The sequence below is a fragment of the Saccoglossus kowalevskii genome, chromosome 2 (assembly GCF_978046115.1).
Source record: "Saccoglossus kowalevskii chromosome 2, keSacKowa6.1, whole genome shotgun sequence".
Taxonomy (NCBI): domain Eukaryota; kingdom Metazoa; phylum Hemichordata; class Enteropneusta; family Harrimaniidae; genus Saccoglossus; species Saccoglossus kowalevskii.
In genome coordinates, this window is record NC_140642.1 from 20,548,255 (window position 1) to 20,576,067 (window position 27,813).

The 27,813-nt window shown below is 35.8% G+C and overlaps 1 protein-coding gene across 1 annotated transcript; it reads left to right on the forward strand.

The window, feature by feature from the left end:
- Positions 1-1,153: 1,153 nt before the first annotated feature.
- On the forward strand, positions 1,154-26,668 carry LOC100368602 (protein phosphatase 1B-like). Its single transcript, XM_002740786.4, has 6 exons — positions 1,154-1,287; positions 1,800-2,682; positions 4,251-4,368; positions 10,297-10,405; positions 14,406-14,463; positions 26,546-26,668. Exons 2-6 carry the CDS (start codon positions 1,837-1,839, stop codon positions 26,567-26,569), a joined length of 1,155 nt encoding a protein of 384 aa, XP_002740832.1. The 5' UTR covers positions 1,154-1,287; positions 1,800-1,836; the 3' UTR covers positions 26,570-26,668.
- Positions 26,669-27,813: the final 1,145 nt, after the last annotated feature.

Genomic DNA, 27,813 nt, shown 5'->3' on the forward strand with positions numbered 1-27,813 from the left:
CAAATTAATTACCTGGGTACAACGACATTCTCATTTCGGTACAATAACTTCATTGTACATTAGCAATCACCATGCATGCGTATTAGTGGTTTTAGTTTTTTTAATCTAACAAATATTGCGTGTCCTGCAAACGCAATATTTTTAGTTTTATGATAAATCATATTTTGATTTGGTAAGGAGTATCGAACAGCAATATTAAAAATATAAATAAATACGTTTTCGTCCATGTTGCATCTTTTTCAATAACTTGTTCAATCAAATTAAAATGGGTACCATAGCAATGCTTTTGTGATCTGATTATATTATAGGATATATCAAACCATGATCAAATGGAATTAATTTATTCTACTGGTAATTTGCATTTCAATCACAGCGTGGTACTTCTGATAACTTGCAAGATGACTTTGAACTTGTATGCTCGATACTCATTATTAATAATTGCAGCACCGCAAGGCGCATGACGTGGAATCTGTAAGTTGTCGGCGTCACGCTAGTTTTGAAACTCCTGTAATGATGTGTACCTCAGTGCAGAGTAATTTGCAAAGCATCCAATTAAGTAAATTGGAATCGTTGACTTGTATCTGTCACGATTGTCTCAAAAAGTGGCCTACTTAAATTGTAATATAAGACTACTGCTAATTATATACCGATGGAAGACGAATATGTTATTCCAACTTTGCATAATAAGTATCTAATTTGCATATTGATTAATAAGTAAATATATATCCTTTAGCGCAATGAAACCGTCCGTCGTCAGACGAGGGTCAACAAATTAATATCGATCATTATTTATTAAATTTAACCTTTACCTTTGATATTCTGTCTCATTTTTGGACTGCTAACTTAAACCGGTTTTAGTAAAAAAAGCTCTAAAGCTTTGGCGGTGAATAGTTTTAGTTTAAGGTCATAACCGTGAATTGTCGCTGGTGCAAAAATGTGGAAAATTACATCTAGTGTCTTTATTTTCATAGTTAAAACAATAATTTAGAATCAAATAATTTTAATATTCCGCGGAAGTGTAATATTTCCGTTTTCACTTTCGTGATGCGATGCGGGTTGCAATGTCACAATACAAAATTAAAAATGACGTCATCTCTAATGGCTTTTCCTTTACATCCGGGGTACGGGTACAGCTTATACGCAGACGCAGACGAGATAAGTGTTAGGTCGTTTTGTTACGTTTGTTTGGCTGTGACTCTGTCGATTTTCAGCTTCCATTTGGCCGGTAAGGGGACAACTTTATGATCGAACGTCCCACGCCAAAATAACCGATGATCATATAAAGCCGTAAGTACCAATCGCTACTGAAAAATTTCTCGAATGGTCGGCTTTTTAGAGCCGTTTCTCTGCATCGTCGTCCATAACTGTTGATTTGCTCAACATGATGTCACTGCAACCAGCTCGGGCCCCAACTCCAGCCAAACCTACCGGAATGCATAAGCTTTTATGACCAGTTCTCATTGTTATTTGATGTTTAGCCCATGTCTTCTATTTTTTTGGATTTTTTTGGATTTTTTAATGGTCCGATCAAGCAGTAAATGTGTGTTAATATCTTTCAAAAGGCACGACTAGAAGATACTGTGTTGAAAATGCGTGCTGTTTCATGTTGACTGTATACCTCGTATTATCTGGGTATCTGTCGTCTGTTGTGCAAGCGTACCTCAATGTCAATCACCCTATGACATAAGTGCTACCTTTCACCTTCGCTCGATTTTTAACCGTCCTTGATTGTTACTTGTATTTTGTTCATTTTTCACGATTGTGACGATAATTCCGTATCATTATTTATTCAACACCAGTCTCGTTTAGGAACTTGACAGTTGAGTTGAGTCAGCCATGGGGGCGTTCTTGGCAAAACCGAAGACAGAGAAGGAGAACGAGCATGGATCAGGAAATGGGATACGATTTGGTTTGAGTAGTATGCAGGGATGGAGAGTGGAAATGGAAGATGCACATTCAGCTGTGCTGGGACTCCCTCATGGGCTTAAAGACTGGTCTTTCTTTGCAGTGTTTGATGGTCATGCAGGCTCGAAAGTAGCTAAGTATTGCTCTGAACATCTTCTCGATGAGGTCACCTCAACCCAAGAATTCAAAGGTACCAATAAACCAACTGCGTCAATCCACCCGGCTCTTGAAAACGTCAGAGATGGGTTAAGGACAGGTTTCTTAAACATTGATAAGAAACTGCGCTCACTGCCTGAGCTTCACACAGGAGAAGACAAGAGTGGCTCCACTGCAGTATGTGTTCTTATTTCACCAACACATGTGTTCTTTGCAAATTGTGGCGACTCGCGGGGAATGTTAATACGTAATGGAAGGCCCTTTATTATAACCGATGATCACAAACCTGTAAAGCCTGCAGAGAAGGAGCGTATTCAGAACGCTGGCGGGAGTGTCATGATACAGAGAGTCAATGGATCACTAGCAGTGTCGCGTGCTCTTGGGGACTTTGAATATAAAAATGTTGAAGGTAGAGGACCATGCGAGCAACTTGTTTCTCCAGAGCCCGAAGTTTTATTTGATCAACGTTCTGAAAAAGATGAATTTATTGTGCTTGCCTGTGATGGCATATGGGATGTTATGTCTAATGACGAACTCTGTGAATTCATTCGGTCCCGTCTACTGATCACAGATAATCTGGAATTCGTATGTAATCAGGTTATTGACACCTGTCTAAGCAAGGTACGAACGTATTTGTGGGCACTTCATTTTTATTATATGGTTGAAATATTACTTTTTTTGCTTTCAAATAAGTTCTGATGCGTAATTTGAAACAAGCAAATATTGAGCAAGTTTTTGTTATTCTGAACTTCAAAAAAGTGTTCTTGGTTCTACATTTAGACCGATTATTTGACCCCATTTTGCATTCAGTGATGAGTCCGCATATACATGTCGTGGTCAGCTATCAAGATGATTGACCTTGCTATTGATGTGTTTCAACTATACATGTAGCAAATATCTATCACAGAGAAACTGACTACCAGTTAACTAGGGTTGAAACTTATTGGACAGGTTGGAGAATAAAAGGCATGTCCCAATTGATGATGTACAAGTCCCTAACCAATAAATTAATACATATTTAAAATAAAAATTTCACTTTCAGTTCATCAAGTTATAGATTTCAAATACTCTGAAGTCAATTTGTTTGGACATTATCAATTTGAGACTTACCCTATTTGGTCACTTTAGAAACGCTTGATATCATAACCGACAATTTCTACATTTACCAGTTCTAGTTATAATCTGCCTGTCTGGAACAGCTGGACAGGCCTTAATTTTGACTCCTTCAGTACATTGTCTACTGTATTTGCTTTATTTGAAGTTCATCTCCAATTAAGGTGCATACAAGCCCAAAATGTTTTGAATGGATTTTAAGTTCATCAAACCCATACTGGTTTGTTGATTCTAACTTTTCGACCAGGCCTGTAAGCATATATTCTATTCTAATAGTGCATATTATTAGGAATGTTTTATTGCAACTATTATCATATTTGTTCCATTAGTGGGTAGTGCATGCACTTGCGTGAAAACTATGAATTTTGGTTTATATGCTGTTCTAATAGAGAAAATATGGTATATAGAAATATGGTTTTCTGTGGGAAAAACAAATATCACTTATATCTAACCAAAAGCAAGTGTGATTGATATGCTTTTTCTAACTCAATTATAAGATCAAGGTGTGCCTACCTCTTGTTTTAGTTTTAAAAAAATGTGCATTTTTAATTGATTTTTAAAAACAGGAAATTTGATAATAATAAATACAATTATTTTGTGACAGCTTGTGTGAAATTGAAATATTTACAAGTTTTTCATTGTATCATATACAGAATCACATACTCTGTGCGTATGCATATCAAACATGCAAAACATAATACATCATAATTATAAATAGACTCATTGCCTTGAAATTCAAGGATAGTTTACATATACATTTATATACATTTACTTGTATTAATAATAAATTCATATGACATTTTCTCTCTCCTTCAAAAATTAGAAAAATAATTGTTATATATTGTTAGACATTTATACATTTATGTTTAGACATTTATACACTCCCTAACTTGTGTCACACAAATAAATCAAACGTCATGGTAGTGTAGCGCTGAGAAAATAAAAACACAACTGTAAGCAATTTTCATTTCGGAATTTAGCAATGATGCTAAAACTCTGAGTCTAAGTACAGTAACCTTGGAGGAAGATTTAACATGTACTGCCTATTTTATTTCACATTTTCTTTGTTTTCACAGGGAAGCCGTGATAATATGAGCATTGTGGTAATAACTTTTCAGAATGCCCCTCAGGTATCAGAAGTAGCCCGTCAAAAAGAAGCTGAACTTGATACAAGACTTGAGAACAGAGTAAAAGGTTTGTATTAATGTCATTGCAATCATAGCAAAACAAATTTATTCACCTATGGTAGATAAAAAAAAGAAAAAAAGAATGAGACTTATATAATTGTCCTTTGGTAAAGACATTGACAATTATTTTTACCCTGAGAAGAACACATGTGCAATATTGTGCTTACCGGTGTATATATATATATACATGTAGAAAGATATAGCAGTATGTACAAATCCACCTGAAATGTCACCTATTAGGAATTACTACAACCAACCGTAGTTCAGTGCCACACATCGAACAGCCTACCACAGTAGTCACAGTATTTTCTTGGATGTTCTGACTAAGCAGAACCATTGTGGTGTAGTACAATGACCTTTTCAGCTTGCACAGGACTGTGGTTGGTAATGTGATGCACACTGTGTGTCCATGCACAAATCTTGTTCTATTGATGCTATTCAACAATTTCCTGTGGAACTACTCATATATGGAACATTTGCAAGATGTGACAGCTTCTTGGTACTCATTTGTGCATTTTGAGTAACCTAATTAAAACCCAAAAGAGAGATCTTTTCAAAGTTTCTACTTTTTCTCTTCTTTTTTTTATGAAACATCAACAAGAAAGTCCATCTACACTTGCTAACACCAATCTGATTAAAATCTGATGTAGTGTGCGGGCTTTAATTATTTTAGCTATAAACTTATTTTAATTTTATTTTTCATTACTTTTGTTATTAATGCCCTTTTATTTTATTATTTTACTTTGATTTTTTTTAAATTCCGCCCTACCTACATCTGATCCGACACCTATGTAAGTCCCGTTCAAATCTCGCGTAAGTAACAGCCAATCACAGACCCCCTTTTATACAGGCTGTCGGTTGCTTACTTTTCAGTGTATACGGGCAATCTATCTATACATTATATTTTGCCCACTTGAATAAACCATTAATAGAAAATTGCTAGTATATTTTTATTTGCAAAAGAAATTCCACAGCATTTTACAATTTTTGTCATTACATTGAATATGTTTTTCACTTCCAACAAATGTGTACACTTCCAGATACATCTTCGCCAGCCAAGGTTCGTTCATTCAGTCATCGCTTCAATTTTACATCACTGAGCATAATTATCTAGAATGGAAGCAAAAAAATAAGTAAATCGTAATGATTAGAACACTGTAAACAGCTATAGTAAACAATGCAAACTGATTTTAAATTGTATAACGGTCACCGGCCCACGGCATCGACGCAGAAAATTGGAGCAAAATAATATTTCCTGATCAATTGCGATGTGTTCCAAATAAAAAAAATATTTTATTCCAGTCCAAATCAGCTCAATTACTTTAATAAAGAGTTATTGTATAATGTACAAAACATTGATACAATTTGATGAATATTTACAGCTACGGCTTCAATACCGGAGACGATTTTGGCCCGATCGTCAACAAAACATCACCTGTCTCCAGGGCTGGCGACTGGAAAAAGACACCGGTGTTCGGTCGAACCGGTGGAAACAAAATCGTCACTCCCAGAATAACTATGCAAAATAAGGATCGAACCATTCGAGCCACAATATTAACATAATCAAAGAAAGCTTAGAAAGAACTCCCATGTGCTGAGAGTATTGGAGACACATTAAATATAATTCGAAATTACTTAGCTGAAAACTAATTATGCAAATCAGAAAATTAATATGACCAGATTTGAGTGTAAAACTAATGAGGTCTGCGCAATGTAACAGAACCAAAAAATTATGAATTATTATGCTTATTAGGGAATTAATATGAACAGATTTTTACCCCAAACTAATTAGGTTTGTACATTGTCCTAGAGCATCTTTGTACTAAGTTTCATTGAAATGGAATAATTAACACCGCGAAAACTCCAAAATTTCGACCCCTCTAAAAATTTGACCGCCTATTTATTTGCCGGGTTTCGGTGTTTTATTTACCTCCAAATTTTCGACTCCACTAAAAATTGCCGACTCATTCTTATTCGAAAATTGCGACCAGTTTTAGTTTTCCCCCAAACGAAAAAAAAACCGATGTGAGCGTTCAAACGGGACCTTCCTCAAAGGCATGAATCCGGGTTTCTGATTGACTGAGAGATTTTTATTTTATTGGTAACGAAAATATATTCTAAATAAACGAAGTTTCAAATAAAAACGAACACAAAAATCTCGGCATGCTGCGTTTCTGAATTGTTGATTATTACTGTACTCAGTAGTGATTATAATAATGTACACAAAATAAATTTGTTGAATGGTTATGAAATACAAATAAAAGTCAACTTAGTTTCATCGTAAGCGAATGATTCCGGTCTCGTATAAACGTTTGATGCTGTAGGATATCCGCCATGTTCTCTTAGGTCAAATAGGTCAAATCGCTAATTAACCAATCAAAAAGCTGGATGATGCGAAAACGGCATGATTTTTTTTAAATAAAAAAATTAGTTGTTTTTAAAAAATAAACTGGTCATCTGAAGAATAATTTAACATTGTTCACAGTGATAACAGCTCATTCTCGAAAGGAAGCTTACCCGCTCACGCTAGTCACGATAAAAATCATACACGTGTACTCTTGAATAGACAGACGTCAATGACTACGGTAAAACTTAGACTCTATTTTAGCCGGCAGGATTGATTGAAATGTCCGAAAAATGACGCCAAAATACACCTTAAAAGTCCCATTTTATTTTCTTAAATCCCATTATATTTTTTAATCCAAGGGCGAATTTACGGCAGAATTTGGTCCCTCAAATCACCGGTACGGTGCTCAAATAAGGGACACGTGAGCTTTGATTCTAACCGGATACATTGCACTGGGTCGGGGAGATCGTTTGCTAAACTTCCATGTATCTTTTGTCCAATGGGTACCTGTACTTCGAACATTCACAAGTTTTCCTAGGTAGTGCGAGACAGCTTTGTCTTTTGACCTATTAGTTTTGTGCTGACCTCTTCTCCGCGTCTTGATGTTTTGTTTTGCTTGTCATAATACTCACTGATTGATGACTTTGTTTAGATTTTGAGTTACAACTCGGCCACGACCTTTGCTTTTACCGTGAAACATGAGGAAGTTTACGTCAATTGACGGACATTGCATTTTTTAAAAACTAATGAAGCACACTGTCTATCATCCCCATTTTTTTTTGCTGATTTCTATTCTGAAAAATTCGACCGTCCGAAAATGCACCTTAATTTTGACTCTAAAAACACGTCACATTTCTAACACAAATTATTTAAAACCAGTCGAAATTTTGGAGATTTTACGGTACTTTAGATATCAGTGTGAAAGATTAAAATTGGTTAATTATGCAAATTAGGTAATTAATATGTACAGATTTTAACCCACAATTATTCAGGTCTGTCTATTGTCCTACAGCATCCATGTACATTCATTGATATGTGATGTATAGTATCTGAGATATCAGTGTGAAAGTTGGTTAATTATGCAAATTAGGTGATTAATATGCACAAATATTTACCGGAAACTAATTGGGTCTGCATAATTCTAGATTCATTGAAATATGATGATTAGTACTTTAGATATCAGTAGAAAAGCTGAAAATTAATTATGCAAATTAGGTAATTAATATGCACAATTATTTACCCTAAAACTAATCAGGTCTCTGCATAGTCCTAAAGGATCTATGTACCAAGTTTCATTGAAATGCGATGATTAGTACTTGAGATACCCGTGGAAAAGCTGAAAATTAACTAATTATGCAAATTAGGTGATTAATATGCACAAATATTTATCGAAAACAATCAATCTCTGCATAGTCCTTGAGTATGTAAGTACCAAGTTTCATTGAAATGTAATGCTAACTACTTATATCAAATGCTGAAAATTAATTAATTATGCAAATTAGGTAATTAATATGTACTGATATTACCATAAAAACTATCAGGTCTGTGCAGTGTCGTATGACATCTATGTACCAAGTTTCATTGAAATGTGATGATTAGTACTTGAGATATCAGTGGAAAAACCGAAAATTGACTAATCATTATGCAAATTAGGTAATTAGTATCCACGGATTATTACCAAAAACTAATCAAAACCTAGCATTAGTTCAGAGCATCTATGTACCAAGTTTCATCAAAATCCAATGAGTGGTTGTTTAGATATCAGTGGAACAGTCATGGAACCACTAAAAAATAGCTAATTATCATGCAAATTAGGTAATTAATATGCACAGATTTTTACCAAAAATTAATCAAATCTGCGCATATGTTCAGAGCATCTATGTACCAAGTTTCATCAAAATCCAATGAGTGGTTCTTTAGATATCAGTGGAACAGTCATAGAACAGCTAAAAATTAGCTAATTATCATGCAAATTAGGTAATTAACGAGCATGGATTTTTACCAAAACCTAATCAAATCTGCGCATTGGCCCAGAGCATCTATGCACCAAGTTTCATCAAAAACCAATGTATGGTTCTTGAGATAGCAGTGGAACAGTCGGACACACATACACACATACACACATACACACATACACACATACACACATACACACATACAGACACACTAACTGCAAAGACTCCCATTTTGTGCTTCGCACATGGGAGTCAAAAATGACTTTCGTTGCATTTTACAATGATAAACTTACCGAAAAGCCGTGTCATTCCCCGGGTGTCATTCTCGGTCGCTAACGTCTGTATAATCCGCCATTTTATTTGAGTCTGTTTGCTACCTGACGTCATCATGTGCACTATAGAAGGAGGTCTGTGATTCGTTGACTAAAATCGTCGATAGTGGGTCTCGTTGAAATCTCGTTACATAGGCATCGGCTCAGATGTAGGTAGGGCGGAATTAAAAAAAATCACAAAATCAAAATCAAAGTAAAATAATAAAATAAAAGGGCATTAATAACAAATATAATAAAAAATAAAATAAAAATAAGTTTATAGCCAAAATAATTAAAGCCCGTACACTACATCAGATTTTAATCAGATTGTGCTAACACTTGCTAATATTGCTAACGACGTGCTTACAAATTTCCAAGCTTAGCCTTTGGAACCTAAGCATTCATATACCACTGTGTGATCTCAAATAAGTCCCTCATTTCTGACTCAATAATTACATACTTTTAACTCGGTGTTTACTTTCTAAGGTGAGTGATTGTTCAACTCCCCAGAATCAAGACTCTGAAAAGCCAATTATAAATTCCTAATCCATACATTTTTGGACAGATTTTGAGAGCATAGCTCCCCTAATTAGTCGTGCTGCTGTGACCAGAAAATTAATATTTAGCTCCCAGGCCATTTTCAAAAAGAAAGGCCTGGACACTTGAAGGATCTGATTGAGTTTAAGTACTAATATTTTCATTAATTAGCTTAATTTGCATATTTTTTCTATTTCCACTCATTCTGGATAATTCAATAATCAATACTATGGGACATTTACAATTGTACACATTTTTGTCTGCTATTTACACATTAATATAGAATACTTATAGAAATTATAATTTCTGTTGATATTTTAAAATTGCTGTGTTCTGAATCACAAATGATTCAGTATTCAGATACTGCAAATGAGACATTTAAAATGCACTGATCTCAAACAAAAACTACTGTGGAATACTTTATTTTCGCTGGAATTAATTTTTGCTGAAAAGGTCTTTTGGGCGTTTTGTTTAATGTGAAATATAGGAAAAAAAGTATATTCGCTGGATTTCATTTTCACGGAATCATCCCTTCAGCGAAAATAGCAAAAATAAATTCCAAGCAAAAATAAAGTATTCTATAGTAGTTTTTGTTTGAGATCTGTGCATTTTAAATGTCTCATTTTCATATTAATTAGCAAATTGGACGACTGGACAGAATATTCCAACATCACACCCACATTGGCCTGTCATGGAATCAGAAATATCAGGGAGTGATACATCACCTGTATCACATAAACTCTGTATTGTTTGGTGCTGTAACTATTTTTTTTTTCATTTTTTAGAATTTCTTGATAATTCTAATCCTGGCGATGTTGACTTTGGTCATGTAATGCACGCACTAGCTAGCGAAGATATTGCAGGTTTGCCACCAGGAGGTGGACTTGCAGCCAAGTAAGTAAAATATTCTTGTGTTTCCCATATGTTGTTTAGTGATAGTAAAGAAATATTATTCTGTTATTGTCTTTGTTGAAAAGTTGGGCTTCAGCTAAACCTTCAGTAATCGCCAATGAATTAAATTTGACTGCATTAATTTATGTTGCATTCACCATTAGTGGCCATGACTATACAACGTAAATTCAAACTGTTAATTATTTTGAAATGGAGTGGTCATCATTCCCACATTACCCACAGGAATGTAAATTAAACATCAGAAAAACATATTGCTTTAAAAAGTATGTTGCAGGAGCTTATTTCAATTTGCTTCATGAATCAGAATTCATTTATCAGTTCTCATTTTGGAAATTGGCTAACAAAAACAATTTGATATTTTCCACCTCGGCTTTAACTATTTTATCATTGGCGGAAGCCCAAAGACTTGTGCTACCTGAGACTGAGTGCATTGCTGAAGAAACCCTTATATTGGTATACCAAACTTTAATCAGCAATGTCTATTATTGTGTGTTATAAATCACCACTATCAGATTAGAGGTTTTATGACATTGTAGCTTTACATCATCACACGATAATGTAAACCTATATTTACAAGTAAATTCATTTCAACATAAAGTCTCCAAATTTACTTCATTTGTTAAATTCTGATGTTGATGATTCATCACAACAATAATGACACCCCCTCCCCCTACCACAAACATGAGGAGATGGGTCTAGATAATGTGCACACATTATCTTGCCATAGACCCTTCTCCTCATCCAATATAGCACTCTTGGAGATTCAATATTGTTTAAAAAACAAGACAAGGAAAGGGGTATGTGGTATAGTGGGCGGTCAAGCCTATTATTTGAAAAATCATGCTATCATGCAAAAATAGACAGTACAGAATTCTTTAAATTGTCAATTTTCACCTATTTTTGCACATTTATGATGTGCCTCAAATCCACACTGTCCAATTAGATCTAAACATGGTACAAGAACAATTACATTCAAGCGCTTTTACAAAAGTTGAGCTGTGTCATAATCCAATCCAAGATGACAAGCAACCATTTTCTGTTCAGCCATTTTGCTAACATAAATTCGCATACATTAATTGTCCTGCAGTCCAAACACTTGGAGCATATAAGCACTGACATTTCATTTGTCATATATTGAAGTACAACAAAAGATCTTCTCAGTGGTTTGTTTTAATTATAATACGCCTGAATATCAAAAATTGAATATACATGCAGTGGTAGCTTGAGATGAATGAAATCAACAATGTGAAGAGCGCATTGTAGATGTCTGAATTTCAGTTATGTGTGAGTTCAACATCAAACATGCATATGATAATTTCCGAGATAAAAATGGCCTTGATTTTTAGACTTATGGATTGACCTCTGTGTGTCCGTGTGTCCGTGCATGTATCCTGACCTATATCTTAGACATGCCTGGACCGATTACATTCAAACTTCACACATACATCATACATAATATTATACATACAATGTATGCACATCAATTTGTTTCACGGTCTGATTAAAAATGGCCAAATGACGGCCATTTTGTGCTACAAACTCATCAAACATCAAGCATTTATGGATGGATTTTGTTCAAGCTTGGTACATACATTAGACATTATGGGTTCCTGATGCACGTCATTTTTGAGTCCCCGTGTGTGAGTCCGGACCTATATCTTAGACATGCCTGGACAAATCACAATCAAACTTCACACATGCATCATACATGATATTATACAAATGTACATATGCACATCAATTTGTTTCACGATGGGGATCATTTGTGTGCTAAAAAATCATCAAAATCAAGTATTTCTCGGCTGTTTACAGATGGATTTTGTTAAAACTTGGTATATACATTGGACATTATAGGACCTTGATGCACATCATTTTGTTTTTCAGATAAGATTCAAAATGGCCGACTGGCGGCCATTTTGTTTTAATGAATATGGTTCAAGTGTCATATCTCTGACTTGCTTTGACTGATTATGTTCAAATTTTAAATATTTATTATACACCATGTTATAGATATATACATGTCTGCAAAATGGCTGATTTTGTTTTAATTATTGCTGTTCCAGAGCAATATCTCGCAATATGGACAATATCTCGCAATACTCGTTTCAGTGTTCTCCACAATCTAAAATAGCTGGTGGGTGGTCTAATTAGCATAAATTTACATGTTAATTTGTTACAATCTTTTGAAATACAAACAGATTGGTCAATATCAATAGTAACGAAGGTTTGAAATCAGTGATTTATATGTTCTCAAAATTATTCTGCGTTCATGAAATGCAATTCTAGTAACGAAGAGCAAGTACAAAACATAATTGAGTTATAATGTAGAAAATATACAAGGTGATTTGTCCCCAAGGCCAAAACAGACAATTTGTCAAAATAAAACCCATAACATTTTTATTTACGATACATTTATGCATGTACACGTTGTACGGTCACGACACATTGCATTTTCACACGTTGTTTTGGAATTCAAGAAAAATGCTAGCAATCGGCAAAATAAAAGAATCTCCTATGTTCTCGAAAGATTCAACATAAAAAATCGATAAATTGAAAAAAGATAACTAAAATATGTATTCAATATTACAAATACTCGCAGTAAACTAATCCAGCTGCCATGTTTGATGTTTTTACCGTTTTCCGAATTCAGTACACGAACATCCAGAATGCGCTGTTCCCCTATGCAACTTAGATACTAAATCGTTAAAGCGCCAACAGCGGTGGGTGGCCGACGGTTACTGAATGGGGTAGGCCAAAAGGTCATCAGTTTGACTTCTCCATGCTGTTTTCACGATGAAAATTGAGCAAACGTTGTAAATACGGCTAGAATTTTAATTTTTGTTCGAGTTTACATGCAATCTGCTAATATATTTGTTTGTTTTCTGTGCATATACATTTCGTTCGTATTTACTTCTTTCGTGATCGGAAGACGATTATTAAAAATACAGTTGTAAATTGAAACCAGTGTTGTTGCGTATTGTGAGCAATAAATGGCAACAATGTCGGGCGACAATGAATTCAGGCGATTGACACATTGCCATGAATACACTTGATAACTACTTGCAGACTTCCAGTGGTTATGGTTTATGTCTGGACTCTTGAAACAATAGCAAAATAAAGGGATAGGCAACTACTCTTTTGTTTAGGCTTGGGAAGAACAATGCAAGCTTTTTACAAATAATTTCAGCTGGATGTACGTTGGTGGGCGGGTGTTGAGAGTAACTAGGCGGCCGTAAAACTTGATGGGCGCCCACCTAAAACCCCTTGTGGAGTTTGATGATCAGATACAAATGTCAATCATTTTAATGTTAAACTATCATATTCCTGACATGTTTATATTCCAACTGTATTACTATAAACAAAACTATATATCTTAAATTCGATAACTAACGGGGACTGTGTCATGCATGGCTTGTGTTTTAATGAATGTGCTTCTAGAGCCATATCTCTGACATGCTTTGACTGATTATGTTCAAATTTTATATATTCATTATACATTATGATATAGATATATAGATGTATTCAAAATGGTCGATTTTGTTTTAATTAATGCTGTTCCAGAGCAACATCTCTCAATATGGAAAAGTACTTGTTTGACGATCAGATATGATCAGATGTCAATCATTTTAATGTCAAAAAATCATAATCAAAATACAGACATGTTTATATTCTGACTATATTACTATAAACAAAACCATATATCTTAACGGGGACTGTGCCATGCATGGTTTGTTTACGTGAAAGAATGAATCGTGGTGGTTTTGTTGTTGAAACCATATGTACATATGTGGGGAAAATTGGATATCACACAAATATTCTTGTTTGTATGTTCACGCATTGACCTCAAGCACTCCAAAGTTGTCATCTGATAAAAGAGCTGCACATGGTACCGATCAACCATTGATAATGTGGTGTTTAAATAGTGGGCTCTGCAAGGTTTTATAATTGTTGTTAACTTAATCAAGTGGTTCTGTCTCCACAGGCGTAACACAGTTGAAGATATTTTTCACAAGTTAAACCCAACATCCAAAAATGATGAGGTACGTAATAATTAACTTGCTATCAGTCTGACCATTTTTCAGCAAAACATCTGCTTGTAATATAATATAATTATTAGATAATAATTAAACAGTGAATTGATATCACTCAAGTGGATACGGTACTTTATAAAGGAGCTCATTGGAATGGCTATCGTAACACAAATCTTCACTTTATAATGTCATTTGGATGATGTAATTTTTATCTATCCTGATTTCTCTGAAACTATTGTGCAATGATTAGTATTTATTGCTACGTTTACACGACAGCATTTTATCGGAGCCCTACCACTTGAGCCAAGTTTGGCTCCAATAAACCCTTGGGGTTGAACCCTGATAGGGTTGAGTCCCGACATAGCCCTGATGTATACACACCGGGCCCAACTATCGGAGCCCAAATCACGGCCTCAATTGTCGGAGACAACATCCTTCGTAATTTCTCACAATTTCCGGCTTGACAAAGAGGTACACGCCCTAATTTGGCAGAGTAAAGAAATACTGTAATAGATTGATACATGTAGCTCAACGAGAAACAGAAAAATGACCCAATCTAAGGGATGGACAGGTTGGTCTTTTCAGTGATAACAAAAATAAGGCGTTTCACTGTGGAACAGAATCCTCCTTGAATATAATATATTGTTAGGAACTGAATAATTTCATTACAGAGCATGCAATAATCTATACAAATAGCATAAATAAGCGTTTTTGCTAATGGAGATATGATTTTAATATGGTATTTCTAATGAAGTAATTTATAGAGGGTGTGGACGATTAATTAATAATTTACTCAAATTATCATATTTCTTTTGAGCCACCTGTGAGCTGTTAAAAGATACTTTCAAAGAACAGCATCCTTTGCCAGGAGATTAGAATGCCTGTTCCAATTCATGATGTACCTGTTCCCTGCAAGATAACTTATGACATACCATTCTCGGTTCATCAATATTTCAAAGATGTTAATTTTATTTTGGACTGTCCCACTTGGTCAGTTACTAAATACTGCCTGGGACAGCTGGACAGGCCCTAATTTTGACTTATGTGTTCATAGATATGATGTACAGATTCTATTGTGTCACTCTAAGTAAACAATTACATGTATGTTGTTATGCATTTATCATAGTCAGTGATCTGTGCCTTGTTTTAACAAGTTAACTTCTGAAACATTTAATTGTGTCACATGACTTTAACATACTGCCCTTCACACATGCTAGTCAACTGCTTTGCGATAAGGAGCCATAGTTATTAGAGTCTGTTGCAGTCCTTGTTGAAGGAGCTTACTTCTCGATACTTAGACCACAGATTTGTAAGGAAAAACTATTAATAATAAAATAGACCAGCAGGGATGTAAAAAATCAACAGGAATATTAAAAATAGCTAGACCTTTTGGGTACAACCCTTCATCAAAGTAAACCCACTCTAGTGCTGACAATTCTTTTGCCTGAGAGTCAAGAAGCAATTATTCAAATTCTGTTTCTATTTACGGTATAGTTCGATTTTCAAACATCCAGTTATGATTTTTGCATTTGTATACTTTATTTATTGCATTAGGGTATTTATCTTCCCTCAAAGTGACCATTGGCAGTCAAGTTAAAATTTATGTTTTACAAATACATATTAAACTCTCACACATAGTGCATTTTGTCACAGAAGTCATTTCCTGTTTGGGACTACATGACATGGCTGTGTGGCCATCTCCCTATCAAATGGCAATTTTAATACGCTATTCTAGCGTCAACCAGGCCCGGTCGAACACAAGCACCTGCGGACCTTAACCAAGGTTCCCCCAAAGTCGCATTTGTTAGTGAATGAATCTCAGCCAGTGGAATTGGCCTTCCTATTGAGTCTGTGGCACACTCACCCAGGGTAGGGGTCGACCCTTTGATGTTCAGCCTAAGGTAGAATTTGAACTTGGGTCTACCAATCATGAGTCTGATGCGACAACCACTATGCTACCAGTGACATATTAAACTTAAAGAAACAAAATATGGTTAAATTTTGATGCGATGTTCATTGTATGTCCAACTATATAAATGAATGATTGCAATATATCAGGATTTTCTTCTATTGCTTCTGCACCAGTCTGCAGAACGATGAACACTGCTAAGCAATTAACATGTGAATATGATCTTTTATTTTTGAAATGTATCCCAAACCACTTTTAATTTCTTGTAATTGTCTAGCTGAGTGATGAGAGGAAACCGTGGTTAGTATCTGTGGTATTGTATGGCATTGAATGATATGATTCATCAGTGTTAGATAAACATGTGTATCATGTGTAGTCTCTAGGGGTGTTATTTCAAATAGTACATCTCAGTGGAGACTTATTTTATTGCTTGTGGCTTTAACATTTTCAGAGCTAGCAAGACTCTGATATGTACAGTTGTATAGTATAAGTGCTTCTCTGTTTGCCTGTCAGTGTATTCTGATCTGCTGCAAAACATTCAAATATCTAGGTTTACAACATTTTAGCTCATCCAGCTGTTTTCACACCTTTTCTGTTGTTGCAATTTTAGAATTCCATTCAGGCAATCATTGAAGTCAAACTATGTGTTGCAAATAACCTTGACATATTTGTCTGGTGTCTAATCACTGCTTGTTAGTCCACTGTATATTTCATGTATATCCACAGTTGTCAAGCTGTATATAAACTTATCTACTTGTCTTTGCCTTCACCCCATCATGAACACGTTTTCAAAATTACAGTGACGATGCAATACATATATTGCTGTTGAGTTTTAATTACAATACAGGAGATAATTCCTGATTTTTTGATTGCATGCATGTAATAGAAAATAGTTCATCTCATCATCGCATATGTAAGTTTTCGAAAAAATGCTGGTGAAGTGCGCCACATATGGCAGAATGAGGAAATGTTTTGTTTTTCTGTTTTAAAGGATGTTTTGTCAAACCAAATCAACTTTTAACCCTTAAGACGCGATGTACGAGAATACTCGTAATAGCGCGTCTGAATCCCACAGCGAAGTACGAGAATAATCGTAAACGACCCTCTGAGAAATTGCGTTGTTTTGAATGACGTATATGTGGAGTACATCATCAATAAAGGCGAAAAACGTATGACATAAACTTTGACCTGTGTATATGTGTGTGTTATTCTTGCCTCAACCGGGGATTCCCCGCCTAATATGCAAATTGCATGTACAAATTCCATAGCTCGACCGCTAACTTTGAATGTTTGACTAGCAACGCAATCAAAATGGCGACGCCAAATTTGCATTTCAATGACCCTGAAATACAAGCTGTATGGGACGAAATATTTGCAGATTCTGATTCTGAATACGAATTTGAAGGTTTTACTGCGGAAGAGATCGATTTTGGTGATATTCCGAATGATGATACCGAGTGGGAGATTCAAAATTCTGGAGTGGAAGTTGCCGACGATACTCGTCTTGGCTGGTCATCGAAAGCAAGTGGCGACGACATTTTGGTACCGCCGTTCACCGGTGTTCCGGGACTCAATGTTCAATTGCCGGAAAACGCAACCGCATTAGATTTTGTCAAGTTATTTCTTAAAGATGAGGACATTATCTGCATTGTTGAGCAGACAAATGCTTACGCAAATGGTCATCTTGCACGCAACGATGAAAACTTGGAACCGCACTCCGGAAGTGGAAGAATGTAAACATAGACGAGATGAAGATTTTTCTTGCCATGACAATCGCTATGTCGATGCTCCATAAGAACGATCTTGATGATTATTGGAGCCTAAATCCGATAATTTCGACGCCTTTTTATCGTAGCATGATGCCAAGGGATAGATTCGAGCTCATTTTAAAATTTCTGCACTTCAATGATAATGCTGCCTACGTCGTTCGCGGTGAAGCCGGATATGACCCTCTTTTCAAAATCCGACCTCTGTATGACACCATAACACGCCGTTTGTCGGAAGTTTATACGTGTGAGCAGTGTATCAGTCTTGATGAAGGAATGGTGCCATGGAGAGGGAATATTCACTTCAGGCAGTACATTCCAAGTAAACCAGATCGTTTTGGTTTGAAATCATACATGGTGTCAGAATCATCAAGTGGGTACACTTCTGTTTTTGATATATATACTGGGAAAAATTACACCCCTAACCCCGATACAATAGAAAGTGAAAATGAAGGCCATACTTTCAATGTAGTAATGGGGCTGATGAGAAAAGGTAGTTTGCTGAACAAGGGATACAAACTGTACACGGACAATTACTACACCAGTCCTACGCTTATTGACCATCTAAAAGCTGAAGATACAATGTTAGTTGGTACAGCTAGAATGAATAGAAAAGAAATGCCTGCAGCCCTGAAATTGCCATTGCGACAAGGTGAAGTCATTTATCGTCAGAGAAATGGAGTCTTGGCGATGAAATGGAAAGACAAGCGTGATGTCACTATGTTGTCATCAGTACACATGCCAATTTGGAAATTTGTTGGCCTATCCAGGGGATCCGGAGAACCAATTGTGAAGCCTTTGTGTGTTGTTGATTACAACAAAAATATGGGAGGTGTGGATCTTTCAGACCAGATGATCAGATCGTACACAATGCATCGCTGACGTTCAAAGTGGTATATCAAGCTTTTTTTCCACATGATAGCTCTTCTTGTCACTAATGCCTACATCCTTCACAGGAAGTTCAGTGCCAAGAAGCTAACTCACGCTAAATTTCGTTTATCCATTGTTCATGATCTTGTTTCTAGTGCAACCACTGCACCCATCCCAGCACCGAAAGGGCGAAGATCAGTTGGTCAGCCACTAAGACGACTCGAAGAACGCCACTTCCCCTCACCCATCCCTGCTTTCCCTGGTAATAAAAAACAAAACCCAACTCGCCAGTGTGTAGTTCACAGAGCCTACTACAAAAAGCATCAAGATGGCAAGCGTCCACAAGAGAGTCGCGTGTGGTGCCGCAAGTGTGAAGTCGCCTTATGTACATACCCATGCTTTGAGATTTATCACAGCAGACGTCACTTTGATGCAGTTGATCCAACAGATTTCCATTTTGATACCTAATTCGTTACTCACTTAGTATTGTGTGCATCTGTGGTCTGAATTGTTATTGAATAATTTCTATTTGGAAATTTTGTCTTGACTTACCTGCAATTCTCTAATTTTCACTACTGCATGCTGAAGCTCATTAGCTTGTTTATTATATATACACATATTTGAAAACACAAGCAACTACTACAAATAAATTGATCTAGTTGCAATTGTAAATAAATAATTATCCATGAATGCTTTTCACAGCTTTCGTAAACAAAATGGAGATTTTCCCCCTAAATGCTTACAGCTTTTGCATTCAAATGTGTTTTTCATCAAACAGCTGTTGTTGGTGCTAATGGTATGCTAATGATATGCAAATTTATTTATTACAATGCAATTTTTGTTATCAAAATATCACATTCTTCATATAATATAATTACAGTTCTGTTCAATATTTTATATATTTTACTTCCATGAGTTTTTTTCGTGGACATTTACATAATTTCTGTCTTAATTTTTTTTTACCAAAAACAATCATTATTACATCAAAATAAAGTCCCAAATTTGTGTAAATTACATCAATAAGGAGTGGCAACTGTTTGATGATCACAAACTGCAAATCCAAGTGTTGGTTATTTCATTCACTATAACGACTTATTTAGGTAGTCTTTTTTATAAAATGTCATTCATTGGTGCTAAATGATATGCAAATGATATGCTAATTTGTGTATATATGGTCCGAATTTTTTTTTCTAAATGCATACTTTCAGAAAATCAACAAATTCCTCAGATAAATGATAGCCATCTGACTTATAAATATTAAATAATAGAAGAATAATATTTTTATTTAAATTTTACTAAAACTGTTGTTTTTATACCCAAAATGTATACCACAAAATCTATAAGTGGTCATAACAATACAATATTATGAAAGATTGTTTTTTCTAGATATGTTTACATATCACTATATTGACTTTTGCATGGCAAATAAAAAAGTTACGATTATTGAATCCACAGTGACTGTCTGTCTTATTAGTCCCCGTTCGGACGCAGTCCGAAAACGGGGACTTATGTTTTGCCCTGTGTGCGTCCGTCCGTCCGTCCATCCGTCCATCCGTCCGTGCGTCCGTCCGTCCGTCCGTGATCACCTGTATCTCGAACATGCATGGACCGATTAAGTTCAAACTTCACTCATACATCACACATTATATGGGACATATGCACATGCATTTTTTTCATGATCTGATTAACGATAGCCGAATAGCGGCCATTTTCAGGCCGAAAATGCATCAAAATCGCACATTTTCACCATTCCGGACCCGGATCTCAGTTATGCATGGACGGATTTTGTTCAAATTTGGTACATACATTAAACATAATAGGACCTTGATGCACGTCATTTTTTTTTTTGGATCGGGTTCGAAATGGCCGACTGGTGGCCATTTTGTTTTAAAGAATTCAGTTCTGGATCCGTATCTGAGACATGCTTGGATTGATCAAGTTCAAACTTCACACACACAAGGTACATCATGTCACAAATATGTATGTGCATTTGTTTCATGATCTCATTAACGATAGCCAAATGGCGGCCGCTTTAAGGCCGAAAATGCATTGAAATCGCACATTTTCACCATTCCGGACCCGGATCTCAGTTATGCATGGATGGATTTTGTTCAAATTTGGTACATACATTAAACATAATAGGACCTTGATGCACGTCTTTTTTTTTTCCGGATCAAGTTCGAAATGGCCGACTGGCGGCCATTTTGTTAAAGAATTCAGTTCTGGATCCGTATCCAAGACATGTCTGGATTGATAAAGTTCAAACTTCACACACACATGGTACATCATGTCACAAATAGATATGTGCATTTGTTTCATGATCTGCTTAACAATAGTGGAATGATGGCCATTTTAAGGCCGAAAATGCATCAAAATCACGTGTTTTCACAATTCCAGAATCGGATCTCAGTCATGCATGGATGGATTTTGTTCAGATTTAGCACAATGTGTTGTACATATGCAGGTGCATTTCGGTCATGATCTGCTTTGAATGTATATGTCACTCAAATATGAACGGAACGGGGACGTGTCATTGACAATGACTTGTTTTTTTTGAAAAGAATGCAGTGGGGGGAACGTTATGGTCAGATAAATTGAAGCATGTTAAGGGTTAAAGGGCTTGATTTTAAATTTTTAACTCACTTGTTCGAAATGTACGTTGCTAATATATTTACTGTTTGTTAAGGCAAGTGAGTTACTGTTCAGTTGTCCGAATAGTAATTTTACTCCTCCCCTGGGCCCTAGTGTCAAGCCTGCATTAATGTGTGTATTTGAAAGCATTATTCATTAATGTTAAATATTGACATATACCTTGTTGTAGTGTAATAACATGAAAACAAAAATTAAATCTTTTTTTGGCATCTTCCTTGATACTTGATGTCTATCTGTACCCATGTCCATCCACCTGTGCATTCCTGCTTCTCTAAACATTCAATGGCCATAACGATTCAAAATGGAAGACACCTATTCTGTTGCCTATAATTTGTTTGCGCACCCTGACTGATTTGATTGAATCTTGTTATTGTTTTTTTTCAATCTATGATTATAATGTGCATGCTGATTTTAAAAAGACATACTGGGAGATGTTATTAGTCCCCGTTCGGACGTAGTCCGAAAACGGGGACTTATGTTTTGCCCTGTGTGCGTGCGTCCGTGCGTCCGTCCGTGATCACCTGTATCTCGAACATGCATGGACCGATTAAGTTCAAACTTCACTCATACATCACACATTATATGGGACATATGCACATGCATTTTTTTCATGATCCGATTAACGATACCCGAATAGCGGCCATTTTAAGGCCGAAAATGCATCAAAATCGCACATTTTCACCATTCCGGACCCGGATCTCAGTTATGCATGGACGGATTTTGTTCAAATTTGGTACATACATTAAACATAATGGGACCTTGATGCACGTCATTTTTTTTGGGGGATCGGGATTGAAATGGCCGACTGGAGGCCATTTTGTTTTAAAGAATTCAGTTCTGGATCCGTATCTGAGACATGCTTGGATTGATTGAGTTCAAACTTCACATACACAAGGTACATCATGTCACAAATATGTATGTGCATTTGTTTCATGATCTCATTAACGATAACCAAATGGCGGCCGCTTTAAGGCCGAAAATGCATTGAAATCGCACATTTTCACCATTCCGGACCCGGATCTCAGTTATGCATGGACGGATTTCGTTCAAATTTGGTACATACATTAAACATAATAGGACCTTGATGCACGTCATTTTTTTTTTCGGATCAAGTTCGAAATGGCCGACTGGCGGCCATTTTGTTTTAAAGAATTCAGTTCTGGATTCGTATCCGAGACATGTCTGGATTGATCAAGTTCAAACTTCACACACACAAGGTACATCATGTCAAAAATATGTATGTGCATTTGTTTCATGATCTCATTAACGATAGCCAAATGGCGGCCGCTTTAAGGCCGAAAATGCATTGAAATCGCACATTTTCACCATTCCGGACCCAGATCTCAGTTATGCATGGACGGATTTCGTTCAAATTTGGTACATACATTAAACATAATAGGACCTTGATGCACGTCATTTTTTTTTCCGGATCAAGTTCGAAATGGCCGACTGGCGGCCATTTTGTTTTGAAGAATTCAGTTCTCGATCCGTATCCGAGACATGTCTGGATTGATCAAGTTCAAACTTCACACACACAAGGTACATCATGTCACAAATATGTATGTGCATTTGTTTCATGATCTCATTAACGATAGCCAAATGGAGCACTTTAAGGCCGAAAATGCATTGAAATCGCACATTTTCACCATTCCGGACCCGGATCTCAGTTATGCATGGACGGATTTTGTTCAAATTTGGTTCATACATTAAACATAATAGGACCTTGATGCACGTCTTTTTTTTTCGGATCAAGTTCGAAATGGCCGACTGGCGGCCATTTTGTTAAAGAATTCAGTTCTGGATCCGTATCCAAGACATGTCTGGATTGATCAAACTTCACACACACATGGTACATCATGTCACAAATAGATATGTGCATTTGTTTCATGATCCGCTTAACAATAGCTGAATGATGGCCATTTTAAGGCCGAAAATGCATCAAAATCACGTATTTTCACAATTCCGGAACCGGATCTCAGTCATGCATGGATGGATTTTGTTCAGATTTAGTACAATGTGTTGTACATATGCAGGTGCATTTCGGTCATGATCTGCTTTGAATGTATATGTCACTCAAATATGAACGGAACGGGGACGTGTCATTGACAATGACTTGTTTTGTTGTTTAAAACTGCAATAGCTGTGATTTTATGTTCAAATATAACCACATTAAGATGACCAAATCTCACTGAAATATTGTCTTAAACACTTGGGCACTTTCACAAGGCTAATACCACATAAAATGTGATGTGAAAACTAACAGTTGAGTAGTCGGCATCGGTGGGAACCATAGAAAATTAAGATGCTCGATGCACACTATTATTAGAAATGACAAATAAAATCATCAATGAGAGGCTGTCAGATAAAATTGTATTAGATCTGTTTGCTAAGGGCTCTGTAAGTTGCCATCTTGTACCATCATCTCTGAGGTTCAATTGACAAAATTGGATTTCAATGAATGCTGCCCACTGTAGATCTCGAGACACCCTGTGGCCATCTTTAGCTCCGCTGTGGGCTTTGTCGAGCGGAGCTTATCATATGAGTGATTGTCTGTCGTCGTCTCCGTCGTCCGTGTCAATGTTTTACTTTTTCGACTTCTTGAAAACTACAAGCCTGAATGCTTTGATACTTGGTGTATATGTACCGTGGGTAGACCTCTCTTAGGTTTGTTCGTTTCATTTTGATATCTTAAATTCTCTAATTTTGGTGAATATTTTTGTCATCTTTGGTAAAAAGTGATATTTTCGACTTCTTGTTAAAAACCGCAAGTGCAATTGCTTTGATAATACATATATAGGTACTACATGTGGACCTCTCTCAGATTTGTTCATTTTGTAATATCTTTAATTCTCTAATTTTGGTGATTATTTTTGTCATTTTTGGTGAAAAAGTGATATTTTCGACTTCTTGTTAAAAACCGCAAGTCTGATTACTTTTATATTACATATATAGGTACTACATGTGGACATCTCTCAGATTTGTTCATTTTGTAATGATATCTTTAATTCTCTAATTTTGGTGAATATTTTTGTAATTTTTGGTAAAAAGTGATATTTTCGACTTCTTGTTAAAAACCGCAAGTCTGATTGCTTTGATATTACATATATAGATACTACATGTAGATCTTTCTCAGATTTGTTCATTTCGTGATGATATCTTCAATTCTCTAATTTTTGTGAATATTTTTGTCATTTTTGGTAGAAAGTGATATTTTCGACTTCTTGTTAAAAACTGTAAGTCAGATTGCTTTGATACTATACATATTGTTCATTTTCTAATGATGTCTTCAGTTCTTTAATTTAAATGTGCATTGCTAACAGCGGAGCTATCTCAGCCGATAGGCTGCTTGTTTTCAATGTACAATGTTGGTATGTATAGAATATATGTTATAATTTCAGTGTCCACATTTCAGCGATGGTCATTACAAATTGGCAGTACCGTTAAAGTCCTAATATAAACCGCATACGTAATAGTAACCGCACCCCCAATTCCGGCTTCGGGGTTAAAGAGTTCTTAACAAAAATTGAAAACTTGAAAAGTACCTATTACTAACCGCACCCCCAATTCAACAAGACCGTGACTAACTTCATTGTTTCAACCAGCTGTTCCAAAACAGCATTGTTCCTAATCCTATTCTTTGTTTCGACAACATGCCTAAAAATATTCACACCTATTTATTGTTCAGCGGTGATAAGATGTCAGACAGGCAATGAAACTGCTTTTGTTCTGGCGGCGACCTCTGTCAATACTCTTTCTGAATACGTCTGTGTTTCGTAAGTTTTAGACAATGAGCTTTTATCACCGTAAAAGTGTTAAACTGAGCATTGAAGAACAATTTATCTTTCGAAAACAAATAATTTCTTGATTTAAAAAAAAAAATCATGCCGTTTTCCCATGGAAATCAAAGGCAAAAGATCGCACTACATTATCGGTAAATCTCTTCCGTGTTGCGTTCACCATGAGGTCGCTGAACTGTCATTAACATATTTAAATGAGCTATGTAATTTAGACACGTGGGCACCATCCAGCATTTTGATTGGTTAATTAGCGACTTGACCCATCCGGTCAATAATACGTCACGTGAGCATTCAAAAGCATGGCGGATATCGTATCGGCTGTTTACATGTGACTGAAATCATTCGCTTACGGGGAAACTAAGTTGAATTTTACTTGCATTTTATAACAATTCAACGAACTTATTTTTCGTGCGTTATTGTAATCACTACTAAATAATAATCACCAATATCAACACTTCGAAAACAAGTAAGTTATTCACTTGTGACCAGCAGCATGGCCGGATCGAGCTACCGTTATGTGATCATTTGCTACTAAGCAGTGCATTCGTGTTTTTATTTGAAACTTCTGTTAGAATATACTTTTCGTTACCAAGAAAATTAAAAAAAATAAACGCATATTACGTTAAAAATACTGAGTATTTTTTGTATCATATAGAATTTTTTTTTGATTGACTGTAATTTTTCAACATTTCGTAACGCCTATTTTAGAACCAAAATAAGGCCTTTCACTCTTCCCCGACGCCTATTCAAGAGATTGTACGGTGTATTGTTTGTTTTGTGCATGTGTTGTGGACAAAAAATGACCACGCCCATTTAGTGATTGCAATATGTACGTAATAGAAACCGCACCCCGAACTTGAGCTTTTGATCCCAATTTTTAAATTGATACATTGTAATATAAACCGCGGTTTATAATAGGACTTTAACGGTACCAGTAATAAGAATGAAAAATGGTGAATAAAGAATGATAGTTAAAGCTATTGTCGCTTTAATGATAACATTTGACCAAATGCTACCTTACTCATTATGTTACAAGTGCTCATTACCTACAGTGACTTGTTTTCAGCATTTTTTACACTTTTATGTTCTTTTGACAGAATGCAGCCGAGGATGTTTGGTAGATTCAATAGGTCCCTTCGCAGATGATTTCTATAACCCGATGGTATGACTGTCCGTTTATGCACAGTAACAACTCCACCAATGTATCTTACAAAATCAAATGTGATCACAAGATAGAAGACATCAAACTTTGTACGTTGAAGGAAAAAATATTTTTTTTTGTGATTTTTTTTTTTTTAATCATTAGTCTGAGTCTAAGTTTCTTTTCTTGTTGTATGTTTTTTTGCTTTGTAATTCTGGGTAGGTGTGTGAGGAGAAGTCAAGCTAAATTATAGCTGACAGTCTAAATGTAATCCAGATATATTTGTGTATATAATATAGTAGTTGACTTTCTGATGACAGTGATTTTCTTTGAGAATTTAGAAGTATTAGTCCACTCACAAATGCACAGAGGATAGCAGTTTCCATACTGAAAAACATGCATGATTATGATTATTGCAAATTTTGTGGCAGGTGCTTTCATATTTCAGAAGCGCCTTGCCCCACACCATCACCAAAGTATTGTTGATGTAAATGTATATACCAAGATTTTTGGCTTCCTTCGTTGCCCACCGTGGGTTTTAGTCATGTAATAATGTGATACTGCAGCGGTACATGGTTTCTGTGGATCGAGAAACAAATTGAGTGACTTCCTTGTTCTGAAAGATTAAAATAAACACGCGTACACGCTTCTGCTTTTAAAATGGAAATTCTGATGAGTGTATTTTCTGTTCGGTTTATATAGGACCAGCTCTATAAATTACCAGTATTAAATCACACCACAAGTAAGGTGAAACGGTATCTTAATTTCTGTAATATAAGGTACCCATACTGGGAATTGAATTCTCACTGTTCTTGACATTCATTTACTTCGAGATGTACATTTCTAGTATATAAAGACGCAGCGTCTGACTTACACTAAAAACAATTTCAGCTTTGAATCCTGATTAGCTGCTTATTGTAAATGCATTATATGGTCATTCCCGTTTTGCCATGTTTACTTGCTTCTGCGGGAAGATGGCGAAATTATTGTTTGCATACGTAATGTACCAAGACACGATTTATTCATGAAAATGCTGTTATAAATTCCTGGAAACTTGTCAACCAGCCACGGACTTACAATTTGCAAGTTGTTTCCTTGGCATCTGAATATTATCATTGTGATATGTCACTTTGGATGTCACAACGTTGCCCTTGCAGGATGTGAAATGAAAATTTTCTTCATCTGGTTAGTATGACTGGGGTAGGTGAGCTTTTGAGGTGTAAG